At 62.4% G+C, this 20,917-nt stretch overlaps 2 protein-coding genes across 2 annotated transcripts; both read left to right on the forward strand.

The window, feature by feature from the left end:
- Positions 1–323: 323 nt before the first annotated feature.
- Positions 324–14,611, forward strand: BESB_081840 (uncharacterized protein; the record flags this gene model as incomplete). Its single annotated transcript, XM_029366534.1, has 9 exons — positions 324–735; positions 1,198–4,106; positions 4,598–7,867; positions 8,577–9,129; positions 9,365–10,167; positions 10,438–10,497; positions 10,823–10,940; positions 11,690–12,924; positions 13,502–14,611. 9 exons carry the CDS (start codon positions 324–326, stop codon positions 14,609–14,611), a joined length of 10,470 nt encoding a protein of 3,489 aa, XP_029216994.1.
- Positions 14,612–16,964: 2,353 nt separating this feature from the next.
- Positions 16,965–20,348, forward strand: BESB_081850 (uncharacterized protein; the record flags this gene model as incomplete). The annotated part of the gene is made up of 1 exon (XM_029366535.1): positions 16,965–20,348. One exon carries the CDS (start codon positions 16,965–16,967, stop codon positions 20,346–20,348), a length of 3,384 nt encoding a protein of 1,127 aa, XP_029216995.1.
- Positions 20,349–20,917: the final 569 nt, after the last annotated feature.

Raw genomic sequence — 20,917 nt, forward strand, 5'->3', positions numbered from 1 at the left:
CCCCTGCCGATTTTTTCTGACTGGGCAACAGTAATGCTTTCGGCGATCGTGCTGCGCAGCCATGCGAGAACCCCCCTGAAAGCCGGACGCGAGTGACAACCATTGCCCGACGACAGAGTTCAAAATCAGAAAGTTGTTCCCACACCAAGGTCACTGCATTCACTCGTAGAGTACTACCCCGCGCACGGCCCGTTTCGAAGGGCAGATGCGAAAAGAGATGACCCCCATCACTTCCAGGCTCGCATCTAACGGCTTTTTTGCGATGTGGAGGAGGCTTCTTCCTCCAAAACTCGTGACGCCGACACTCCCGGTCACACAACAAAATGAATCGTGCAGGGAAAATTGTGCTCTCAGTTCTGGCAGCAGCTGTCGTCGCAGTCGTGTTGACAACCACTGTTCTCCTCCTAACACGGTCCAGCGGCAAGCCTTCAGGAGCTCGTGCGGATCTCAATGGCCGCGACGCGGCTCCTCCAGAGGGGGCCTATATGCCTGAAGGAAGCGCTGCCGGCGGAGACGCGGGTTCGCCTGACTGGAATGGGGGCCGCCTTTCGCACCTTGCGCACTCGTTTGCCTCTGAAGGCGGAAGTTGCACAGTTATACGCAACAACGAATTGAAGGGAGGTCTCCCACGTGCGACGCGCTGTCGCCTCCCCCTCGTTTGCTACACGTTCCATCCGGACGACGAAGAAGGTATGCTGACAATGCGCACGTTTTCTCAGCGGCTTGCGAGTCACGGTAACATGAGGTCCTCAGACATCGTCGTGCCTGGGAGACGCTCTTACGCGTTACGCACCTCAGAGCGTTCATCACAGACACCTTCAAGCATGTGGCAACTAGCAAGCGAACATGTAGCTTTCTCGTGAGTATGTCGGCTCGGAAAGGCGGCACACGCGCTGGACGGGCCGCTCTTTGGGAACTGGGGTTGCCACTGCATTTTGCCTCTTCGTGCTTCAGGCATTTGCATAGCTCCGTACACGCTTCCTGCTGGGGCCTCGTGCGGCTCGACCCCACACATGTGCGCCAGAGGTCTTCGCTGCACATATGCCTCGCAAGTCTGTTCACCCATTCTCGCAACTGGAGAGCGCTGTCTTCCGGAGGAGTCACACATGTGTTTTTCGGGCCTCTGCCGCTCCCGCACGAGTGCCACTGACGTACCAGCTTCCCTTGACGCGTCTCTTGCGCGTGCGGCGTTGACAGCGCACGGTGAACGAAGAGACTTTGCCACTCCCGCGGCACGCCGCCTCACCCCCTCACCGTTTACCCCGGTTTCGTTCAGCTATGGGATTGACCAGGACGGTCCCACTGCGCCTCTGAAGAGGGTTTTCTCGGAGGGCCGGACAGAGCAACTAGAGGCAAACGCGGGGCTCCCAGCCCGCCAGGATGGCGCGTTCAAGAAAACAGAAGGGAGCCTAGCGGCTTCGCTTCTTCCCAAAGCTCAGTTCTCCCGCAGGGGAGCTGTCCGAGGCGCCGACGCGCCACAAGGGGGGCGAGCCAACGAGTTCAAGGATGAAGGCGGCGTACCGATCGTGAGAGCGGCAGCGAGCGCTGGCCTCGAACCGCATCAGAGTTCAAGGCAGCTCGCTGCGGCGGGTGGCCTGACCAGCGAGACGCCTTTTTTCTGTGTTGAGGAAGTCAACTGGGGGGAGCCTTGCGACGGCGTCTTTGTGGTGTGTAAGCCCGACTGCGGGGTCTGCACCAGCGCGGGAATTCGTGGGCGCCTCGCTGCCGCAAATGAATCTTCTGTGTCAGGTGAGCCGCCCTCCGGCATCTCCGGGACTTGGTCGATCTCGCAGGATCCCCCGCAAGCCGCTAGCCCATTGCAGACTGCCCTTACAGCTTCCAGAGGTCAATATCTAGGCCCCCGGGGGAGAGCGAACCTCGCGAACTCTGCAGATGCAACGAGTGCGGGGTACGACAGTCTGTCAGCCTTCCACGTGGGGTCGCCCACTGAGGTGCAGTCGCCACAGCGGCGTTTGGTGGAGACAGAGGCGACAGCGGCAGCGAATCGAAGGAGCTTGAACGCCGCGGGTGTGAAACCGCAGCGAAGGATGCCGAGATCCCTGCAGCAAATGAAGAGCGGACATGCGGGAGAAGAAAACGAGGACTTACGCCAGAAGAAACTGGATTTTCTCTTTAACTATCGATATAAGGGCGCGCAACAGTCGGCTCACGAGAGCGAGGAAGCAGAGGTCTCCAACGAGTCCCCTGGTCGCCCGCGGAACGGTCAAAGACGACGTGCGGCGGACGGCAGAGTAGCGCAGCAGCATGCCCAGGAAGATGAAGATGATGGTGAGGGGGGGGAGGAGGATGAAGACGACGACGAGGATGAAGACGACGAAGGTGAGAGCGAAGACGGAGAGGGGGATGAAAAGGAGGGGGTGCTAAGCGGCCAACACCTCAAAAGGCGGAAACGCAAGAGGAAAACGTTTTCGGTTAAAGGGACGACCGTGTGTGCACAAGGACCGTCTTGCGGTCCTCTCGGGCTTCCGTGGACGCACCAGCCTTCTTTCATCACGTCGTCACTGACGGCAAGCAAGGGATATGGTATTCCCTGTGCTAGTGGCGGCGCGACCATGCCGACTCCGGTCTTTGAGCAGCCGATAGCACCTGCTATCTATCCCGTCCCAGCGCCGGTTCCCATGGCAACTCCCTCTAGCATCCCACCACCTGTCGTTCCCGTTCCTTACCCTTACCCAGTCTCCACTCATGTACCAACTCCAGTCCCCATTCCAGTCCCTACGCTAGTCCCCGCCCCAGTCCCCACCCCGGTCCCCACTCCGGTTCCTGCCCCAGTCCCTGCCCCAGTCCCCGCTCCACTTCCGGGGCCTGCGCCGGTTCCACTGCCTGGAGGTCTAGTACCGGGTCAGATCCCGCTGCCGTTGCTGCCTCCGGCTCTCCCGACTATATTGGCTGCACCTCAGTCCCCATTCCCTCCGTCAGGAGCAGCTGGCCTCTATCCAGATGCCACTGCGCCTGCAACTCCCTTCGGAGTCTCTGGCGTCGTGTCGTCCCTCAGCGTCGCCTCCACCCCGAACCTCTCTTCGTCTCTCGGCGCGCCGGTGGGCGGGGAGCCTGCGCTACCGCAGCAGTTTGGAACGCCGCAACACCAGGTCTCCTCGCTATTGCCTGCGCAGGCAGGGAACGCTATGTCGGCGTTTGCCGGCGGCCTGAGCAGCGACACTCTCTCGCCGTCGGCTGCTGCCGCGAGCGCCGCTAACTATTCGCCCAACGCGACTCCACTCCAGCCCGCCGCAGGGCCTCCAGGGTCGCCGTCGGGAGCCCTCGCAGCGGGCGCGGCCAGAGTGGCGGCGGCTCTCGCCAACCCTTCGTTTCCGCCTGGGGCGTTGTACCCCGTGTCTGCCCTCCAGTCCCCTCTGCACGCAGGTGGCCTGTCGCCTGCGTCCGCCACGGTCGCGCCCCACGCGGTCGCCGGAGACAGTTCCCTAGCGCTCGGGGCGCCTAACCCGGCAGGCCCGGTTGGAGTAGTGGGCGGCGGCACTGTTGGTGTGGAGGCTCCTGGAGGGCTGCCCCCAGCATGGACCCAGGCGACGCTGCCGGCTGGGGTGGCGTACGACGGGGGACAGGAAGGCTCTTCTTCTCCGCGTTCCGGCCCCCTCGCGGCGACGTTCGTCCCGCCCTCCGTCCAGCCGCGGAGGTACCAGGCTGCGCCCAGTCAGGCAAAAGCCCCGAATTCCCCCACTTCCTTCCCCGCCTCGCTTTTTCTCGTCCCAAACGAGGTGCCGACCTGGGGCGCCGGCGTCGCGTCTGGCCCCGCGGCGATGCAGCAACTGGAGCAGCGAGAGCAGAAGGCGACGGAGCAGACGAGACAGCACGCGCATCGTCAGGGCGATGCTAACACCAGCTGGACTCCAGAAGCTCCCAGGAAGAGCGAGGCAGCGACGTATCCGCTTTTTCAGAGGCCGTCGGCGACGGGAGACCCGCAGAGGGAGGCGTCCCCACGCCGCGAAGGGAGGAGCCAGACGGGAAATGGCGACTGGAGAGAAGCCAGAGCGAGGGATGCAGAGGGAAGCAGAGGCGCGCCGTCGGCTAGGCACGCTAGGCCGCGTCAGACCGCTTGCTCGGAGACGCTGTGTTGCTGCGAACAAGTAAGCCTGCTGATAGAGAGAGCGAGCGACTCCGCTGAACCGGCGAAGCGGGGGAGGGAAGAGCGGTCAGCTTGCGATAGGCCTGGGACCTTCGGGGCCCACAGCCGGAGTCGCACACGCCGCACGTACACCATCCTCGTCACGCTTGCAGTTCGCTCAGTGCGCACGCCAAGCCGCTGTTTTCTCTTCAATTGACCGGCGCACCCTGCATAGGCTGCGCAAGTGTCGGCGGTCTGGTTTGCTGTGTATGTTTGATATGCGGTTCTCCTGGCGGCTCGCTGCCTCGCGGCCATCTTGGAGGGGGGGTTGCGCCTCGCTCGCGGCAGGCTGGCGAGCCGGAGAACCCCCAGCTCAGTCTCACGCGCGTCCCCCGTCTGCGCCGCTAGAGGCATCATCCGCGCCCCCTGGGCCTGTCCGCGTCGGCGCGACCAGGCACTCCGCGAATTCACCTGCTCGTTTGCGTTCGGACGCCTTGTTGTCTCTGTCTTCAGACTTCTTTCTTCTGCCCCTTCTCTCCTGCGGCCTCATCGCGCCCAGCCCCCCAGATGCCCTGTGAGCCGCGTCGGGGGGAAAACGCGGCGTGCAGCGGCGCAGTCGCCCGCGAGTGCGCGTCGGGGCTCCTTTGCGTCAACGGGCGATGCCTGCCTCCCCTTCCGTTCGTCTCGTCTCCCTCCGCTGCGCGGAACGAGACGCCAGTCTACCAGGCGAACGACTCTTCCCCTTTCGGTCGCTCGCTGTCCCTCGAGGCAACGGCTTTCTCTTCTGCTTCTCCGCCTCTCTCGCTTGCGCTGGCTTCGTCGCCGGAAGCTGCTCCGTCCTCTGCACCATCTGCGTGGCCTTTTTCCGCACTCGCTGCCGACCCGCTGCTGCCGGCGTATCCCGCTCTCCCCCCGGCGCCTCCGGAGCCTCTCTACGGTTTGCTCTACCTCGGCGCAGGCGTGCCTTCTACCCTCGTCTGCTCACCGGGGACGCGCTTCACCCGCGAAGAGCCGCTCGACAATATCTCGCAGAGCACGCGTCCCGCGGAGGCGCCTGAAGCGCCGCCGCTGCCGCTCCGTGTCGGGTCCTGCAGGCCGGTCGACGGCGCACGCTGCGGCTCCGACCGCGACTGCGGCTGGGGGCACTTCTCGCTGGCCTTCTGCCGGGAGCCAGAGGGGCGCTGCCTCTCGCTGCTGCCTCCTGCCTCGCCCTGCCTCGCGGATTTGCAGATCGTGGCTCGCCTTCTGCTGCGTATGCGAGAGCGGGACGCCACCCGGAGGCCGCAGAGTCTCGTGGCGTCTCGAGAAGATTTCGTGGTCTCGTCGGCTGCCTGCGGGGGGGATGAGGCGAGCCTGTTCGCAGGGGCACAGAACGGCGAGGGGCGAGCAGCGGAAGCCTCGGCGCTGCACGCGGAAGGGGAGGCGCCTGGACAAGACGGAGCCGATGTTGATGTGATGAGCCCTCCAGTGCTGCTGGCTTGGATGCCCGAGAGGCCGCTTTCTGAAAACGACAGCAGCGCCTCCAGGCCGCAGACAGGCGACGCTGTGCATGCTTCAGGAGCGCAGTCAGCACCCGCAGAAAGAGGGGACGCCACACGCGGGCTGAGGCAGGGACTAGAGGAGGCAGACCTGCGTCGTCTTCAGTCTGAGCGACGCAAGCTTCTGTGCTGTTTGCTGGCAGGCGGGGGAGGCCCGCAGAACGCCGCGGAGCCCGGCCGGCTCTCGCTGCTTTCGCTGTTTGCGTGGCGACGCGAAAGCGGCGGGGTGGCCTCTACGGGTGTCTACGAATCAGCCACTAGCGTCGCCCCCTTCAGCAGTGAAGACCCAGAGAATGGAAAGAATCTGCTCCCCGCTTGGCTCCACTCGATCTTTCCAGAAGGCTGGCTGGACTGCCCCGAACAGGCCCGCGGGCGCGAGAGAGAGGCAGCTCGCACGAAAGAGGAAGGGAAAGCGGTACAGAGTGCGGAAGGAGGAGCACGGAATGGGTATCTAGAGCGCCAGCAGATCCGCCGTCCGGTGCCTTCGGCTCACGACCCGACTTCTCCATCAAACTGGACGGAAAGCGAAGAGCCGCAAAAACAGGAAGACTGGCGCGCGCCCGCGAGCCGCTTTGGTTTCAGCGTCAGCCAGGCACAGGGCAGCGAAGTCGAGGAGCGGACACTCGCTGAGGGGGAGACGCGCGAGGCGAGCATCCCAGGAATCACAGCGAGGAACGACACGACAGCAGAAGGAGAGTCTGCTTCGCCTCATCCTCTCTCCTCTCTGCAGTCTGCCTTTGCGAGCTACACGCGTCTTCAGCCGCCTTACGCACCCTCCCCACCTGCGGCGGAGACAACACACGATGCGGCTATGGGTGTACAGACACCTCATGATGGCTCCTCGCCCCAAGTTTCCGCTGACCTCTCCAGAGGCTACCTCTTGCCTTTGCAGCAGCAACAGGAGCTTTGGTACCTTCTCCAGCTTGAGCAGGCAGAAGGAGAAAGGCGCAGGCGAGAAAATGCGCTAGAGAAGGGACTTGAGATCGCCACTCTCGAAGCGAATCAGACGCGCGGCGCCAGCCTAACAGGGACGACACTCGAGACGCTCCAGCAGGGTGATGCGAAAAGAGAGGAGAGGGAGGAGGGCGCGCCTGCGACGTCGCAGCATCTGCGAAACGAGGGACTTAGAGGTGTTGCCGCGGACGCACCGTCCAGGCGAGAAAAACACTTTTCTTTTCGTTTCCCGGCAAGAGTCCACTTTAGCTTCCAGGCGTCTTTTGAGGAAGTCGAGGAGGTTGAGATAGAGAGCGAAGGAGACGAAGAAAACGACGCTGAAACCATGAGAGACGCGTATGACGCTGGGAGCGAACGGGCAGACGGACAGCCGACTGGAAGAAGGGATCGCGACGGCGGCCGCCGCCAAATATACTTTGAAAGCAAAGCGCATTGCGCCGCTGCCTCCGACCCTTCCGCCTCGCCCGCTGAGAGAGAGAGATGCAGAGACGCGGAGAGTGGAGCGGCGGCGTCAACCGAGTCGGCGGCAATCCAACGCACCGGGGGTAGAGCTCCGCCCCTCCACAGCGATATCGAAGAATCAGCCGAGCTGGGGCGGCACCAGCTGCAGCCACGATACCGCAACGCAGAAGGGAGCACGAGCGACACTGCAAAGCAAAGAGGCGAGGAGAGAGGAGACACGAGGGTGCGAGAGCCTCGTTCTTCGCCCGGGAGCTTCGGCGCAGGCGAGCGGCTCGACCGTGTCCCTCTGCTGAACGAAGGCACGCCGCTCGCGGCTCGCAGAGAAAACGCCCTGCAATTTCCCGACCACGCTGGAGCTGTACAGACACCCGCAGTGGACGCAGGCACGGATGCCGAGAGACAGGGGGCATCCAGTGCTTCAGCCGACCGGTCGGGAGCGGCTTCTGTCGCCTTTGGTCCTCTCTCATTCGCCGCGCCTGCAGCCAAAGAGGCGCCTTCCTCCGCGCTACCTCTTCTCCACCCCGCCCCCGACGCGTCGGAGGGCAGCAGGGGTGAAGAAGCCGTGAGGGCTGCCGCAGTCGGGAACGGGCTCGGCGGCGGCGACGCCGTCGCGGCGGACTCCGCGGACGCGGGAGAGAGGAATGCGGCAGAGAACACCAAGACAGAAGGGACAGGCTGGAAGGCCCGCGACACAAGAAACGAGGGAAACGAAGCCGCAGACCAGGGAGGGAAGCAAGCGCAAGAAGTGCTGCTCACTTTTTCAGAAGGCGAGGCCATCGTCACGCTGGAACGCGGAGGCAAAGGGACGCCGCTTAAACGTCTCAAAACTGTAGGAAACAGACTCTCAAAAGACTATCACATGGCTTCATGCGGCGAAAATGCGTCCTCCCGACCGCAGTCGGAGCGATCTGCAACTCGACATCACACGCATATACATATATACGTATATATATATCTGCACGCGTTGATGTAAGTACATGGCTGGGCGTCGTCAGTGCGGAGTAGAACCCCAGCAATCATGTTCCCATACATGCACGCCGCCTTTGCTTCTTACTAGAGACGCTCGCTGTCCGAGGAGGGAACAGAAACCACGTCATGACCGGATATGCACCTGAGAGAATAACGCAGAGCACTGTCAGGTGCACAGCATCTGCAGGATGCCGTTGACATCAAGCCTCGCTGGCTTCCCAGCTCTTTATGCACGATTGCATGCGCACACTGAGCCGCCATCATCACCGCCATATTCACCGAATTCGGAAACACTAAAGCGACTTCCGCTCTTGCCCTTGGCTCCAAAGCGTCTTATCCGTCCTCAAGCGTCTTATCCGTCCCGGAACTCCACGTCCTCTATGATTCGCTCTCGTTCTCAAATAGGATAGCCTCTCGCGATGACTCGCTGAAATCCTGATTCCCACGAGATACAGTTTTTGCTCGACTCACTCTACTCCGGTCCTCCTGATCGAGTCACAGGGGTTCAGAAAAAGCCGCTTGTGAACGCATGCGACCGTAGTGTGTCTTGCGGCCTGGTGTATGTATAGCGCGACATCCTCTCCCTCCAGGTCTCGCTTCTTCGCGTCGCCTCTGCTCTCCTTCAAGTCCCTCCCCTTCTCGACGACTACGACGCGCCTGGAGGAAGTCACGGACTCACAGCAGACACGGAGGCTTACACAGCTGCCCGAGACGGCGGTGAACAGCCGTGGCTGCCGTCGGATGCTGCCGAAAGTCGTCCTCGCTGGTCTTGGGCGGTTGTGTCCCGCGCTGGAGACGATCGCCAGGTGTACATACACCTCGTGCTTCGGTGCAACGACCTTCGCTGCTCACCGCAGCGGACTTTAGAGTGGAGTGCTGGTCGCGCGAGTGGGATTTCCAAGCTGCGTCCGCAGGGTTTCGCTGCCCTGGAGGCCGCCAGCCAGCGTTATGGGACTTGGGGGATGGACGTGCGCGCGAAGACAGAACGTGATCTAGAACGAAAACTGTTACAGTTCAAGGATTTTCTCCGCTTTCAAACAACTCCCACCGCTACTGACTCCGGCGCTGACGCGTCTGCCACGCCCGCCTTCCGTCAGCTCGATGAGCTGGATCCCTGGCTAAGTAAGCCGAGTTCCTCATAACATTTGCGCCACGCGGCTGAGATAGAGAAGCCAATCCCGCCGAGGAAACGCATCCGATCTCAAAGAAACACAAGCCAGAGGGGGAAACCAGACACCACGAGCAGGAGGGCACGAGGCGAGTGAGTTCTGTAACAGGCCCGCTTGCCTGGATGAGCTCCAGCAAACCGGGATTCGGAAATTTTGTCTGTGCTGCTTGATCTGAGCTCTACTGACAGGCGAAGTCGTTCGGTCGCGCCGCGCGCGCGTGTCTCTCTTACTCTCTCCTAATCCTGCGGCGGCGCCTTCTGTCCAGCGGCCTCCCTCCCCGCCCCTCCCCGTGTCTTCGGAGACCTTCGTGTCTTCGGAGACCTTCGTTCCTGCGGATTCAACGTCTCCATCCTCTTCGCCATGGCTGGCAACCTCTTCAGCCGCAGAATCGCCGGCCTTCCAGGCGGCCCCTGTGTCGTTCTTTCTCTCTCCAAAGCTGAACGAGGCTGAGATTCGGTTCGCCGACATTCTAGTTGACCGCTTCTTTATTGTATTCGGGGGACGCGCACGAGCCAACGAGGGCGAGGGGGCAGGCAACGGAGCCCAGTCGGAAGGCCAAAGCGAGGAAGAGGAAAACGAGCTCGACGACCACGTCCTGCGGTACCTGGAAGACCTGTTCAACCACGCAGAGGGAGAAGTCCGCGCGTCTGCGCTCTTTCTTTTCCTCAGTCAGCTCCTTGGAGGCGAGTTCGGAAATGCCTGCGCAAGCCCCGACTTTCCGGCTCTTGCTGTCTCTTCTTCCTTCGCCCCTGCAGGTGTCCCAGCCCCTCCGCCTTCCTTCGCATCGACTGCGGCGTCGGGCGCCTCTGCCTTTCCTTCGTTGCCTTCGTTTCCTTCGCCTGCAGGGTCTTTTTCCATCCCTCTCTCCGGTTCACGGCGTCTGCAGGCTTCGCAGGAGGCAACTGTGTGGCAAGGGGACAGCCACTTCTGCGAGGCTTTCCTCCGCGTCTGGCGAGAGGTGCTCAGAAGAGAGCTGGCAGAGCTGTACGGTGTAAGTCCAGCAGAGAGTGTGTCTCTCGAGTTCCGAGGTCCACGCAGGCAAAACGTGCGCGGAAGGTTCAGTTATGGATAAAATGCGAGTCTCAAACTCAGCAGGTGGCCCTGCTACAACGCTTGACGTAGAGTGCTGGGTACGCGACCGGCAGCAGCTCCCCGGGGGGCGAGAGGCGCAGAGGTTGCTGCGTGCTGAAGACCCTATTCAAAACTATTTAGCGCTGGTGACCGCTCGATCGTTGACTCTCTTACGCGTGCGTTTCCGCAGCCCAGCGTTGTCATCCAGGCCGTCGGTCATCAAGGCGTCGTCGCGGCGATCCAGTTTTCTGTAAGACACCCGCGCGCGAGGGGGGAGGGGGGGGGAGGCAATACGGGTGTTTTCGGTGCCGCCGCGAAGTAAAGGCCTTCTCTGGTGTCGGGCGCCTACTTGACCTCTGGGCGGAGTCCAGGACGATGTGCGGAGATATTCCGCGCATCTGCGGCTTGAGGCCCAAAACAGCACGCAGACAAACGCCGTCCGCTCACCGTGCCTCTGAGGGCCGCCCTGTCGGAGCCTGAAGGCCCAAAGAGCGACGATGCGTCTGTGAAGCGAGTGCCGGTGGACCCCGGTTAGGGCCTTTCGCGCCCGCTGTCGGTTTTCTTTGCGATCTCAGATCGACCCGCGAACTGTCGGCGCCGTCAAGCGCCACTCGCTTCTGGCGAAGAGCGCCCTCCTGGAGAGCAACGGCTTCTTTCAAGGCCTGAGGCCCTACGAAATTCTTTTCTATCCAGGTCGGAGATGAGCTGGCCGGCGGCCTCCGCCCCTGGTTTCGCTGCGCTTGCCTCCAAGAGCCTCCTCTATGTGCGCAGCCCTGTCGCATCAACATGGACATATTTGTGAACGCACATGTGCATATCTGCTGCGCATCCACTACCACTCGGACTCGCTCTCTCTCGAGCGAAAACCCTTCTGCAGGCCTCTCTGCCCTCTCAATTTTTGTCTCTGTCGGTCCCGGCGGCAGTCTAGTGGCTAGCCGGATTCGGGCTTACATCGGCGTAGGGGCACGCTTCTTTACTTTTTGACCATCTACAAGCCGCTGCGGCCATTACATAGACTTCTGTCTTTTCACTCACGGATATGGTGTTGCCTCACGCATGGGCTCCGAATACTTTGCTACGCATTCTCCTCTCCTCATATCTCTCCTTCGGGCTGCGCCGATCTATTGGAGCTACGCTGCGTCGTGTCCTTGGCTGCCCCCCTGCGACACTCGCTAACCTCGTTTACTCTCCGATGCTCTGGCTCCCAGCTCTCCCTACGCATCGCTGGTTTTCGAGTTTGCTTTGTATTCGCCTTCGAGAGCCGCGTGAAGGCCAGCTCTTGTTTTCACAGGCCCTTACCTCTTTTGTTCCAGCTGAACTTGGCGTGCCATGCCCGTGCGAAGTTCGTCGTATAATCTCTCGATTACGTTTCAGCGCCAGCGCCTCCTCTGCCTTTTGCATGCACGCGCCTGGCCTCTGTCTCCGTCTGTCGCCTTGCTCAGGTCTGACTCCTCCGTCGTTTCCTCCTTCTTCGGCGTCGCCTCACCAGGACATTATTTTCCTCGTCAACCTCAGAGACCTGATTTTGCCTTCTTCAACCTCCCAGACGGGCGTGCACTCTTCCACGCCTTCAGCCCCTCACGCCGCGCTGCCTCCGTCTTCGTCGAAGCCTTCTTCTTCATTGCAGTTTCAGGCCCCAGATGTGCCCTCTCCTCCGCTGCTGTCCACGACTGCCGCTGCACATTCGTCTTCGCTTCCTTCTGCGCCTCGCGCCTCCGCTGCGCCTCCAACGGGCTTGTTGCCTGGAGCGATGGAGTCCGAAGAGGCTGCCGCCGCAGCGCAAGAAGACGCTTTCTTTCCACGCTTGACTCCGTTCTCCTCGGCGGCCTCCCTGGAAGACGCCGATCACGCTAGGGGAAACACAGAGGGAGCAAAGGGTGGAGACAGTAGACACATCGAAGGCGGAAACGCAGCCGCCACAGGTGCGCGTCCGGGCCGCCTACCCCCGGGGCTCGCGCTCGCTACCAGCTCCGGCGAGGAGAGCACGCGGAGCTCTTCCAAGCCTTCGCCCTTGCGTGAAAGTGAAGCGTCTGCCCTCGCGCGGCGCGGCGTGCTGCCGTCGCCTAAGGAGAGACGCCTCACCAAGGCGCTCATGCAGCGAGCAAGTCGAAATGTCTCTCGAGCCGGCGCCGATTGCGCGCAGGCCTCGCGAGTCAGTCAGAAGTCGCAGACGGGACGCAGAGCGCCATCCCCTGCGCACACTGAAGCCGACGAAGGCGAAAAAAGCGAGGAAGGAGACGAGGACAAAGGCGTGCTTGTAGTTGAAGAGAAGTTGCAGGTTCCCTCAAACGCCGTTTCTAGCAGCTGCCGGCTGTCTGAACACTTCGGAGCCACGGAAGAGACGCAGCAGACGACCCTGCAGCCTCGCTCCTTGGGTCTGGAGGCCAGACGCCGGGAGCGCATGCTGGCGAGTGGGGCGGAGACAGGCTACGCGAAGCAGGGAGAAGCGACCTCGAGAGACTCGCCTCTTCTGGCCTCTGTGCTCGCTGCTGTCGACGGACTCGTCACGCGCATGTGCGCCACTGTCTGCGGTGGGATGCGCGGCGAGGCTTCTCTCTCTTTCGCAGAAGGCCACGGCAAAGAAGCGACAAACAGCGGAGAGCCGCGCGCCGCGGCGGAGCCAAGGCAACCGCAGCGAGACGATCGCCTTCCCGAAGTCGCGGCAGTCCCTGTGCGAGTAAGCTCTGTCCGCGAAACGTAGATCGACATTTGTCCTTTGGCACGCATAGGTTTACCCTACTGCGCGACGCGCAGCGGATCTCTCTCGCATGCGTGCCTGCGGCGCCCAAAGCTATTGTACCGATGCTTCGTTCTATCTTATGTAAATATGGAGACAGTGTATTGCAGGCTGTTGCATGCGGGCTGTGTACCTAGATATGGTGTCGTGGACTGACACAAATATGGTGTAGCGCCCTCTTCCCTCGCGCTTACCCCTGAACACATGAGCGCATGTGCCGGATGCTCGTTTATACGTACGAGACGCATCACAACAGGCAGGTTAACGGTGTTTGTGAAAAGACGCGTAGGGGTTGAGGCGAGCCCTCGAGACGCGCGAAGGAGGACTTCTTTTCTGCCTTATCAGGGAGTCAATTCAACCGGCGTCTATCGTGGTGCTTTGTCAGGTTTTTCGCCACCAACTGATACGGGAAGTGCCTTTTACTTCCCCTGATGAAGAGAGACAGAGGCCTGTCAGGTCTATCTGCTTTTCGCTAGCTCACACGCGTGTGCCTCTGACCCGCATACGCTGTGTTCAGATCCTTCCTGCCGCCGCGCCTCCGGAGTCGCTCCTTTCTGTCGTCTCCGCGCTGAAGCGTCAGCTTCTGTTTCCGCATGATTCTGCGCCTTTTCCGCTGCCGGGAGCTCCAGGTTTGTCCCCCTTTTCCGGTTTTCCGCCCGTCGCTGCCTTCCCGCCGGGGTCTGTGACGCTGCGCTGCACGACGCATCCGCGGTCGACTGGGGCTGCAGAGCTGGCGAGCGCTCCTGAAGCTCGGGAGGCGGAGGACTTTTTCTTCTTCCGCGCGTTTCCGACTCTTCAGCAGACACATCGCAGGCCCCAGGGACTTGAAAGGCTCTTTCCCTCGCGGGGGTCTCAGCTTTCTTCGGCTCTCTCGGCAGAGCCGCTGGAGGGCGTCCGCGACGCGGCGCCTGAGCAGGAGCTCAACAGGTCTCTGGGCGAAGCGGGGTTTCTGCTCTCTGGGCAAGAAGCTCCGCGGCTGCCCTCCGTGGAGACTCTCGCGCCGGTTCCGCCCTTTGGAGACGCCGCCGCGACCGCGCAAGAGGGCGACCCCGAGCAGACAGGGCCCTTGCGGGCATCGGACAGAAAAGGAGCTGAAGAAGCAGACAGGACTCCTGCAGGCGAGAGAAACGGATCACTCGACCAGAGCGAAGAGCCGAAAGACCGCAGGAGGATAGAGGAAAAGGCCACACACAGAGGAGATGGCAAAGAGGGCGGTTTGGCGACCCGTGACGAAGAAGTTTTTCGAACTCCTCAAGGAGAAGCGGGGGGAGGCAGGACAGATGCGACAGGCAGGAAAGAAACCTCATCCGCGGCTCCGCCGCCTGGGAGCTCGGGCGCCGGGCGTCTTTCAGAGGGGACTGCCGAGAGAGGGCGAGGGCGTGGGAACGGAGGCGGCAAAGCAGAAGAGACAGTGCAACGTGAAGCGGGGAGCACGCGCAGAGAGGAGGGCGAGGTGGAAGACAAGGAAGGCGGGAAAGACGAGAAAAACCTGAGCTCCAGTCACGAGTCAGCGCGGGGCGACGCAGTCCCTGGCATGCCTGCGCGAGGCAAGGGCTGGAGTACCCCGAGTTCGATTATGCAAATGTTGAGGGAGCGGCAGAGACGCTCAGAGGCGCGGCCTCAATAATGATATATACACCCCTTGAAGGGGGGAGCCAACTTCTTCGAGGCTGTAGCCGCCGGGGGCTGAGGCAGACCCGCCAGAGGGTTTCCACTGCCTCGCTCCTGCGCGAGGAAGAAAGTCGGAGTTGAAGGTTCAGTGCGTCCCCCCGCAGCATCGGAGAGTGCGAGCTTCAGGCCTGGAGTGACCGCCGACGTTCTGTGTGATACAGTTTCCTGAGGTTTTCGCAGGCTTCGTGGGTGTGTAGACGCTCGCATGAAGCAAACAGACTGGTTGAAATTCTAGGCCTTACGTTTGGGGTTAGGGTCGCCACACCGCACATGGCGAACACGGAAGTGCTGCAGAAGAGTAGATTTGCTCACACAGGGCATGGCCGCAGCGCGCCCGGAACATTTGCCGGCAACTGACTGACAGGCGGCACCGGGGCGGTGGCTCATGTGGATTTCTTGCGAGTGAGAATTAAACGCGCGTTAGTTCCTGGCGCTCGTGATAGGGTCTTTACGTCTTGCGTCACCTCTACCCCTGTGGCGACAGCCAAGCATGAACAACCGCGGGCACGAAGTAGCAAAGGTTTAGCCAAGAGGTTACAGTGCCGAATGCGAAAAACAGAGCAGACCGCCAAGAAAGCTAAGGAAGAGAACAGAGCTTCGCTGGTGAGACCTCGCACGATGCGTGGCACGGGCGTCGCTGCCGCGGCACGGTGAGGCGATTTCCCAGCTCAGGCGCTGCTTTGACTGCCTTTCTGTAGAGAGGAGCTGCGTCCTTCGAAGTTTAGCAGGCCCTAGCGGGTCATGCCAACAGCAGGGACATGGCAGCGCGTGCATGGGTCTGGAGTCTCTCCATAGGCGACGCCGGAACTCTCTTCGACACGCTTCTCGAAGCGTGAGCTGCCATCCGCAGGCCGCGCTCTGAAGAAAACGAGGGCAGCTGCGTTTGAGCCAGACCCGCGACTTCCAGCTGGAGCTCGAGGCATACGTACAGGAGCGTATCTCTCAAAACGCTACGCCCCAGCAACAACGAGATGCCCAGTTGAACACAGTCCCCAGCGGCTACTCCTTCGCGAGTAGTTGCCCGCAGCACCGCCTGAGAAGGTTTCGCCGCGCTATGCAGTCGGGCTTTCACGATGTACTGACAAAGAGAAACGAACCGCCGATCTTACCCGGGCGGCAAGCTGCGAGGCTTGGAGCGGAGGTCGGGCCTCCCGCAACACACGAAGCGGGAAAGTCACTGTCTACGGGACAGAGAAGAGCTATCCGACGCCGCTCTCAAGCTAAGCAAAAGTGTATCCTCACGTGTGAAGGTGTAAGGATTCCGTTTTTATAGCAGCTTTAGTCATGTCTGCTGCTGTGGTCTCGCCTCAAGCGACGGGCGCGTTCGCGAAGGCCGAAGGCCCGCCTAGCCCCGGCCTGAGGAGACAGGGGCGATGCGCGGTTGCTCCGCAGGGCTCTCGAAGCGAGCCAGTCCGTGACTCCCCGTCCTTTGTCAGCCTTTTTCTAGGTGCGCAGAGTGTATCATTTGCGTTGAGTGGAAAAACGGAAGTGCGTGCACCGGCCGCCTCAGGTCTTCTCACGTCGTTCCGCAGAACCTGGCATGCGCGCTGGAGCGAGTCGCGCCGCGGCGCGTAGCGCCTGGGGCTTCCCGTGTGTTCCTCGCATCCTTTGGCCTGAGTCCATTTGAGTCCACGGCGAGGTTGTTTTATGCTATGAACGAAACTATTCGTGCGGATTCCCAGCGGTGTGAAGGACACCACTTGCAGAGCCTATTCACCGTGCTCGCTGCCGCGCGGCACACTCGTCGACTCGCCTGCGCGTCTTCCGGCGTTGGAATCTGCGCAGATTGAGCTTCGCGACGGAGCGCAGCCGCGCAGCGCGTTTGCATCTGCTTGGCTGTTGCCCGACAGCTTCCTTGGCAGAAAAGGTATCTCCTACTCTTCAGTCTCTTGTTTCCTGTTTTCGTCTTTAGTCGCGACGGACTTCCACCCGCACCACGCATCTCCTGCTGCCTCTGTCCCCCGCCGTCCCCCCATTGTCTACTCCACCGCCGTCCTCAGGCCCCTCGATCATCCGGTTTCGCCCGTAGTACGACCTCTTTCCTTGCGGGTTTGTCCGTTTTTTCTTCAAGCGAGAACGGGCTTATCCCAAGAGGCGTGAACTTGCGCTGTGGTGCCGCCGTCGGTCTGTGCGGCTTCTGTCGCGCGTTTCTCATTCCTTCCGCATGCATTGCGAGCGAGTTCCTTGAAGAGCGGCGTTTCGCTGAGGTTCCCCGCCGCTAGCGCGCCTGCGGAACTTACCTTTTCCCGTTTTGCCCCTTCCTTTCACTCTGTTGCCATGTGTTTTCCGCGGCCTGCTCGCTTGCTGTAATGCCACACTCACGGCGCCGTCAGGGCGCGGCGGGTCACGTGGACCCTCGCCCACCGGGCTCCGCTCCCGGCGGGCGCTGTCGGGTGACAGGGAAGGAGGCCCCCGAGAACTTCCCGCACGGAGCATACCAGTTGGGTTTTTTGCATTACCACGGCGACAAAAGATTTCGGTTGCGGGTGCGCGTCGCCGGCGCGTTGTTCGCGGTGCTTCTGGCACTCCTGGGCGACGGCGGCGGCTGGAGAAGAGAGCCGCAGACGAGCTGCCTCGGGGGGGGAGAGCGTCGATCGCCAGGGCTCTCCCCGACCCCCCCCGCGCCGGCTGCTCACTGCGGGGGAGTCCTCGCCGCCGACGTGCCCCCCAAGGACGAGCAGAGCTCGTCGTCTCGCCGCGAGGGCGAACGCAGCGACAGAGATCCGGACTCGGCGGGAGGGGCGGCAGACCCCAGGCCCCGCCCCCCGCCTGAGGACGGAAGTCCGGAAAAGGAAGGCAGGTCTGGAGAGGGAACGACAGGAGACGCCGACCACGGGGCCGCTTACAAGCTTTCGACAGACCGTGCCGAAGCCGCGAAGCTGACTTCGCTCTCGACGGAGACTCCAAGGTCCTCTCCGTCGCTCCCCTTCCTGCCTGTCCACAGTAGGCGGTGGCTGCGGGAAACGGAGCTCCGCAGGGCAACCGCGCCCGACAACAAAGAGGAGGAGAGACGCCGAGGCACGACCGCCTCTCAGGACCTCGCGCTCTCTCTGGAATCCAGCACGACCTTCGGCGACGCGAAGACTCGCTCGCAGCGCTACGCCTCCTCGCCCTTCTCCCTCGAGCAGGGGGTCGGCGCCTTGATCGGGCGGTCGGAAGACGAGAGCAACTTTTTGATGTCGCTCGACGCGGAGACGGCAGGTGCCTTGCAAACGACGGCGCAGATGATCGAGATGGCGCAGGGCGGACGAGAGAGGGTCGCACGCCTCGCGACTACGAAGGAGGTCGGGGCGGGCGACCCGCGGGGTCCGCAGCCGAAAGCGCAGCAAAAGAAGCGGAAGGAGGATCCCGAGGACCCAGCGAAGGACGGAGCCGACGCTCCGCAGAAGAAGCCTTCGCGGCTCGCCGCATTTCTGAGGAGACATAAGTTCACGAGAGGCAAGAAGGACGTGGACGCCTCGGTGAAGAGAGCCGCGGATGCGAGCGGGCGCCCCGAGGGAGACCCAAGGCAGGCGCCAGCGCAGAGCGACGCGAAGAAGCAGACAGTCGACGACGCCGCCCCGCGGACAGCCGCTGAGGACGACGAAGAGGAAGCACGCACAGACAAAGACCCCCAGGCAGAGGCCCAGGGGGAAGCAGACGCGGAGAACAACAAGCGCTGGCAGCTGCGACACGCAGGGGGAAAGGTTGGAGCGTGGGTGCGCGCCGCAGCAGCCCGAAAGGGGGGGCAAGCAGCCCCGAGGCAGTTTGCGCCAGGCTACGTCCGGGCCCTGCGGCTGAAGCACCGACCGCTGGGAGCGGACAAGGGCACTTCGGCGGAGCTGTCGGCGGAGGACGAAAGTCTGCGGCAGGCCGAGTCCGCGCTCACGCGCGCTGCAGCCGAGACGGATGCGGAGGTCGAGAGCTTCCTGGAGCAGGTGCGCACGATTCAGCCTCCAGCGAGGGGCCTGCGGCGCGGGCTCCTGCTTCTGGCTGCCGCGCTGCTCGTTTGGCCGGCGACCCGACTTGGGCAGTGGCGCTCCGAAGAGCTGAACGACCTGGGCAACCACGAGGAGGCGGCCGCGGGCACGCTCTTTTTCAGTCTCGTCCTTCTGGGCATGAAGACGCTGCACATGTTTTTCTCGAACTTTTCTCGGCAGCGACGCTTCGAGAAGACTCTCTCGCGCGTGCGGGTCCTCTACTACCGGAAGCGAAACATCGCGCTCGCTGCTGCCGCGACCGCGCTGGCGCAGCGCAGGCGGAAACTGCAGCAGCGGACTGCTGCGCTGCACCAAGCTCCCGGCGGAGAGCGCATTCCGCACCCCGGCGTGCTGCGGAGCAAAGGCGCGGCTCAGAGGCTCCGCAACTCCAGGCTGGCAGAGAGCAACGCAGAAAAACCCTCCACCGAAGAGGCGCTGGCGGCGCAGGGCGGCAAGGTCCCAGAAGAGCGTCAGCACGGTGGTGTGGCGGAAAGAGGCCTCAAGCAAGGCGCCGGCGCCCACCTGCTGGAGGGAGCCACAAACGCGGGCGTCCCGCTCCAAGTCATTGTGGAGGAAGAAGAAGGCGACGACGCCGGAGGAGCCGCAGCCGTGGTTAGGCGAGGATCCGTAGGGGTGGAGCTCAGCAAGCCAGACGAGCCAAAGGCAACCGAAAATGTCAGAGAGGAGGCGGCAGATAAAGACGCCGCGGGCAGAGTGAAGAGCGAGGAGGAGCGTGCGGAGAAGGTGCATGGCGGCCGGGGCTGCAGGTGGCTCTCGAGACACTTCCTGAGCAAGACCGAGCGGGGTTGCAAAGAGAGCACCTCCCGAGAAGAGTCCCCAGAAGACCGCAAAGCCAGGACGCACGAGAGCGGAAAGCAAAACAGCGAGGAGACGAGTAACTCCCGCGCCGGGACCCCGGTCGCGGCAACGGAGGAACCTCCGAAATTTGGCGTCGCCCGCCTGGAGCCCACCATCCTGTCGCGGGATCCCGCCGACACAGCGAAGGGGGCACATGCAGTGCAGCCCTCCGCTCCGGCGCCTGGTGGTGCAGAGTCATCACAGCTTTCGGCTGCTTCCAACGCCTCCCGGGGCAAATCTTCGCAACGCGGGCAGTCTGCGTCGGCTGCGCAAGCGTCGAGTGCGAGACAGCCCGACAGGCGAAACGACCGCGACGGCGAGGCGCTCGGTGTGCGCCAGCGGGGGCCCGATGGGGCCCCGCTCGGCGACGGAGGCGGCACCGCTGGGCACGGTCGGAGCTTTGCTGAGCACTCGGTTGCCAGTGAGCTTCAAGCAGCTCAGGCGGAGCTGGTTGAGCACGCGGTTGACGCGTTGGCTGTGAGGCACCTGTTTCCGCTGAACGGCTCTGTAGGGATTGCCGCGTCGCTGTTCACATTCCTGTTCATCCTCGCCACGCGCATGGGTCTCGAGGCAAGCAGTGGAGCCTCCGACGTCGTCTCAGACCCCGCAGTCGCCGTCCTGGTGGTCGCGACGTTTCTTGCCTCCGTGTGGCGCCTGCGGCGAAGTTTGGAGAGGCGGGAGAGCCAGAGGGCGATCCTGAAGCGCCGAAGGCAAGAGAAGGCACGGCGCCTGCTGCGGAAGCACGCCGCTGAACACGAGCCTCTGGCAGATGAGGAAATGAGTCTCCGCCCCAGCCCCGCTTCTCCAGGCAACCCGCCCCAGAGAAGGAGGCCCGAGCCGACCCAAGAACGCGTGTCGTTATGGGGTTTCTTCTAAAGTCCTCAAACACAGCCGCGCCGCGGACCCGCGCCAAGAAGCACGGATGCACCGGCTGCCCAGAGTAGAGGACGACTAGGCAACTGAGGACGCAGAGCAGGGCAGCGAGTTTCAGGTCTGGAAGGGACAGTCGAAGCCTGTGGCCTTGGGAGCACGCGACCAGGGGTCTTTGCAGAAGCCTGCGAGTTCAGAGGAAGGCGACAGTTAAGGAGGATGGAAGTCGAAAGGCGTATGAAGTTTCAAAAGACCTGCCTTAGTGTGGAAGCGACGTACTCGCAAAGAAGGACGTGAGACCGCGGAAACGCATTCCGACCGAGAGGGCTTCGAGACTACCCAGCAGCCCGTGATGGCTGAGCCCGTATGTGGAGGTGTGCTCTTGCAGAAGCCCCATTGTAGATGTTTTTCTTTTCCTGATCTGTCCAGTTAGGTTCCGCGCCGTGTGTCGTCTTGTCAATTGTTTTCGGCACTGGGGTGTCACATTGTTCAATGCAGTCGAAACCAGAGTTAGTTGGTAGTGTATATGCAGGTTTGCTCGTGTGGCCGCCGCCCTCCGCCCTTTCCTTTCAGAG

This window comes from Besnoitia besnoiti, chromosome VIII (genome assembly GCF_002563875.1).
Source record: "Besnoitia besnoiti strain Bb-Ger1 chromosome VIII, whole genome shotgun sequence".
Taxonomy (NCBI): Eukaryota; Apicomplexa; class Conoidasida; order Eucoccidiorida; family Sarcocystidae; genus Besnoitia; species Besnoitia besnoiti.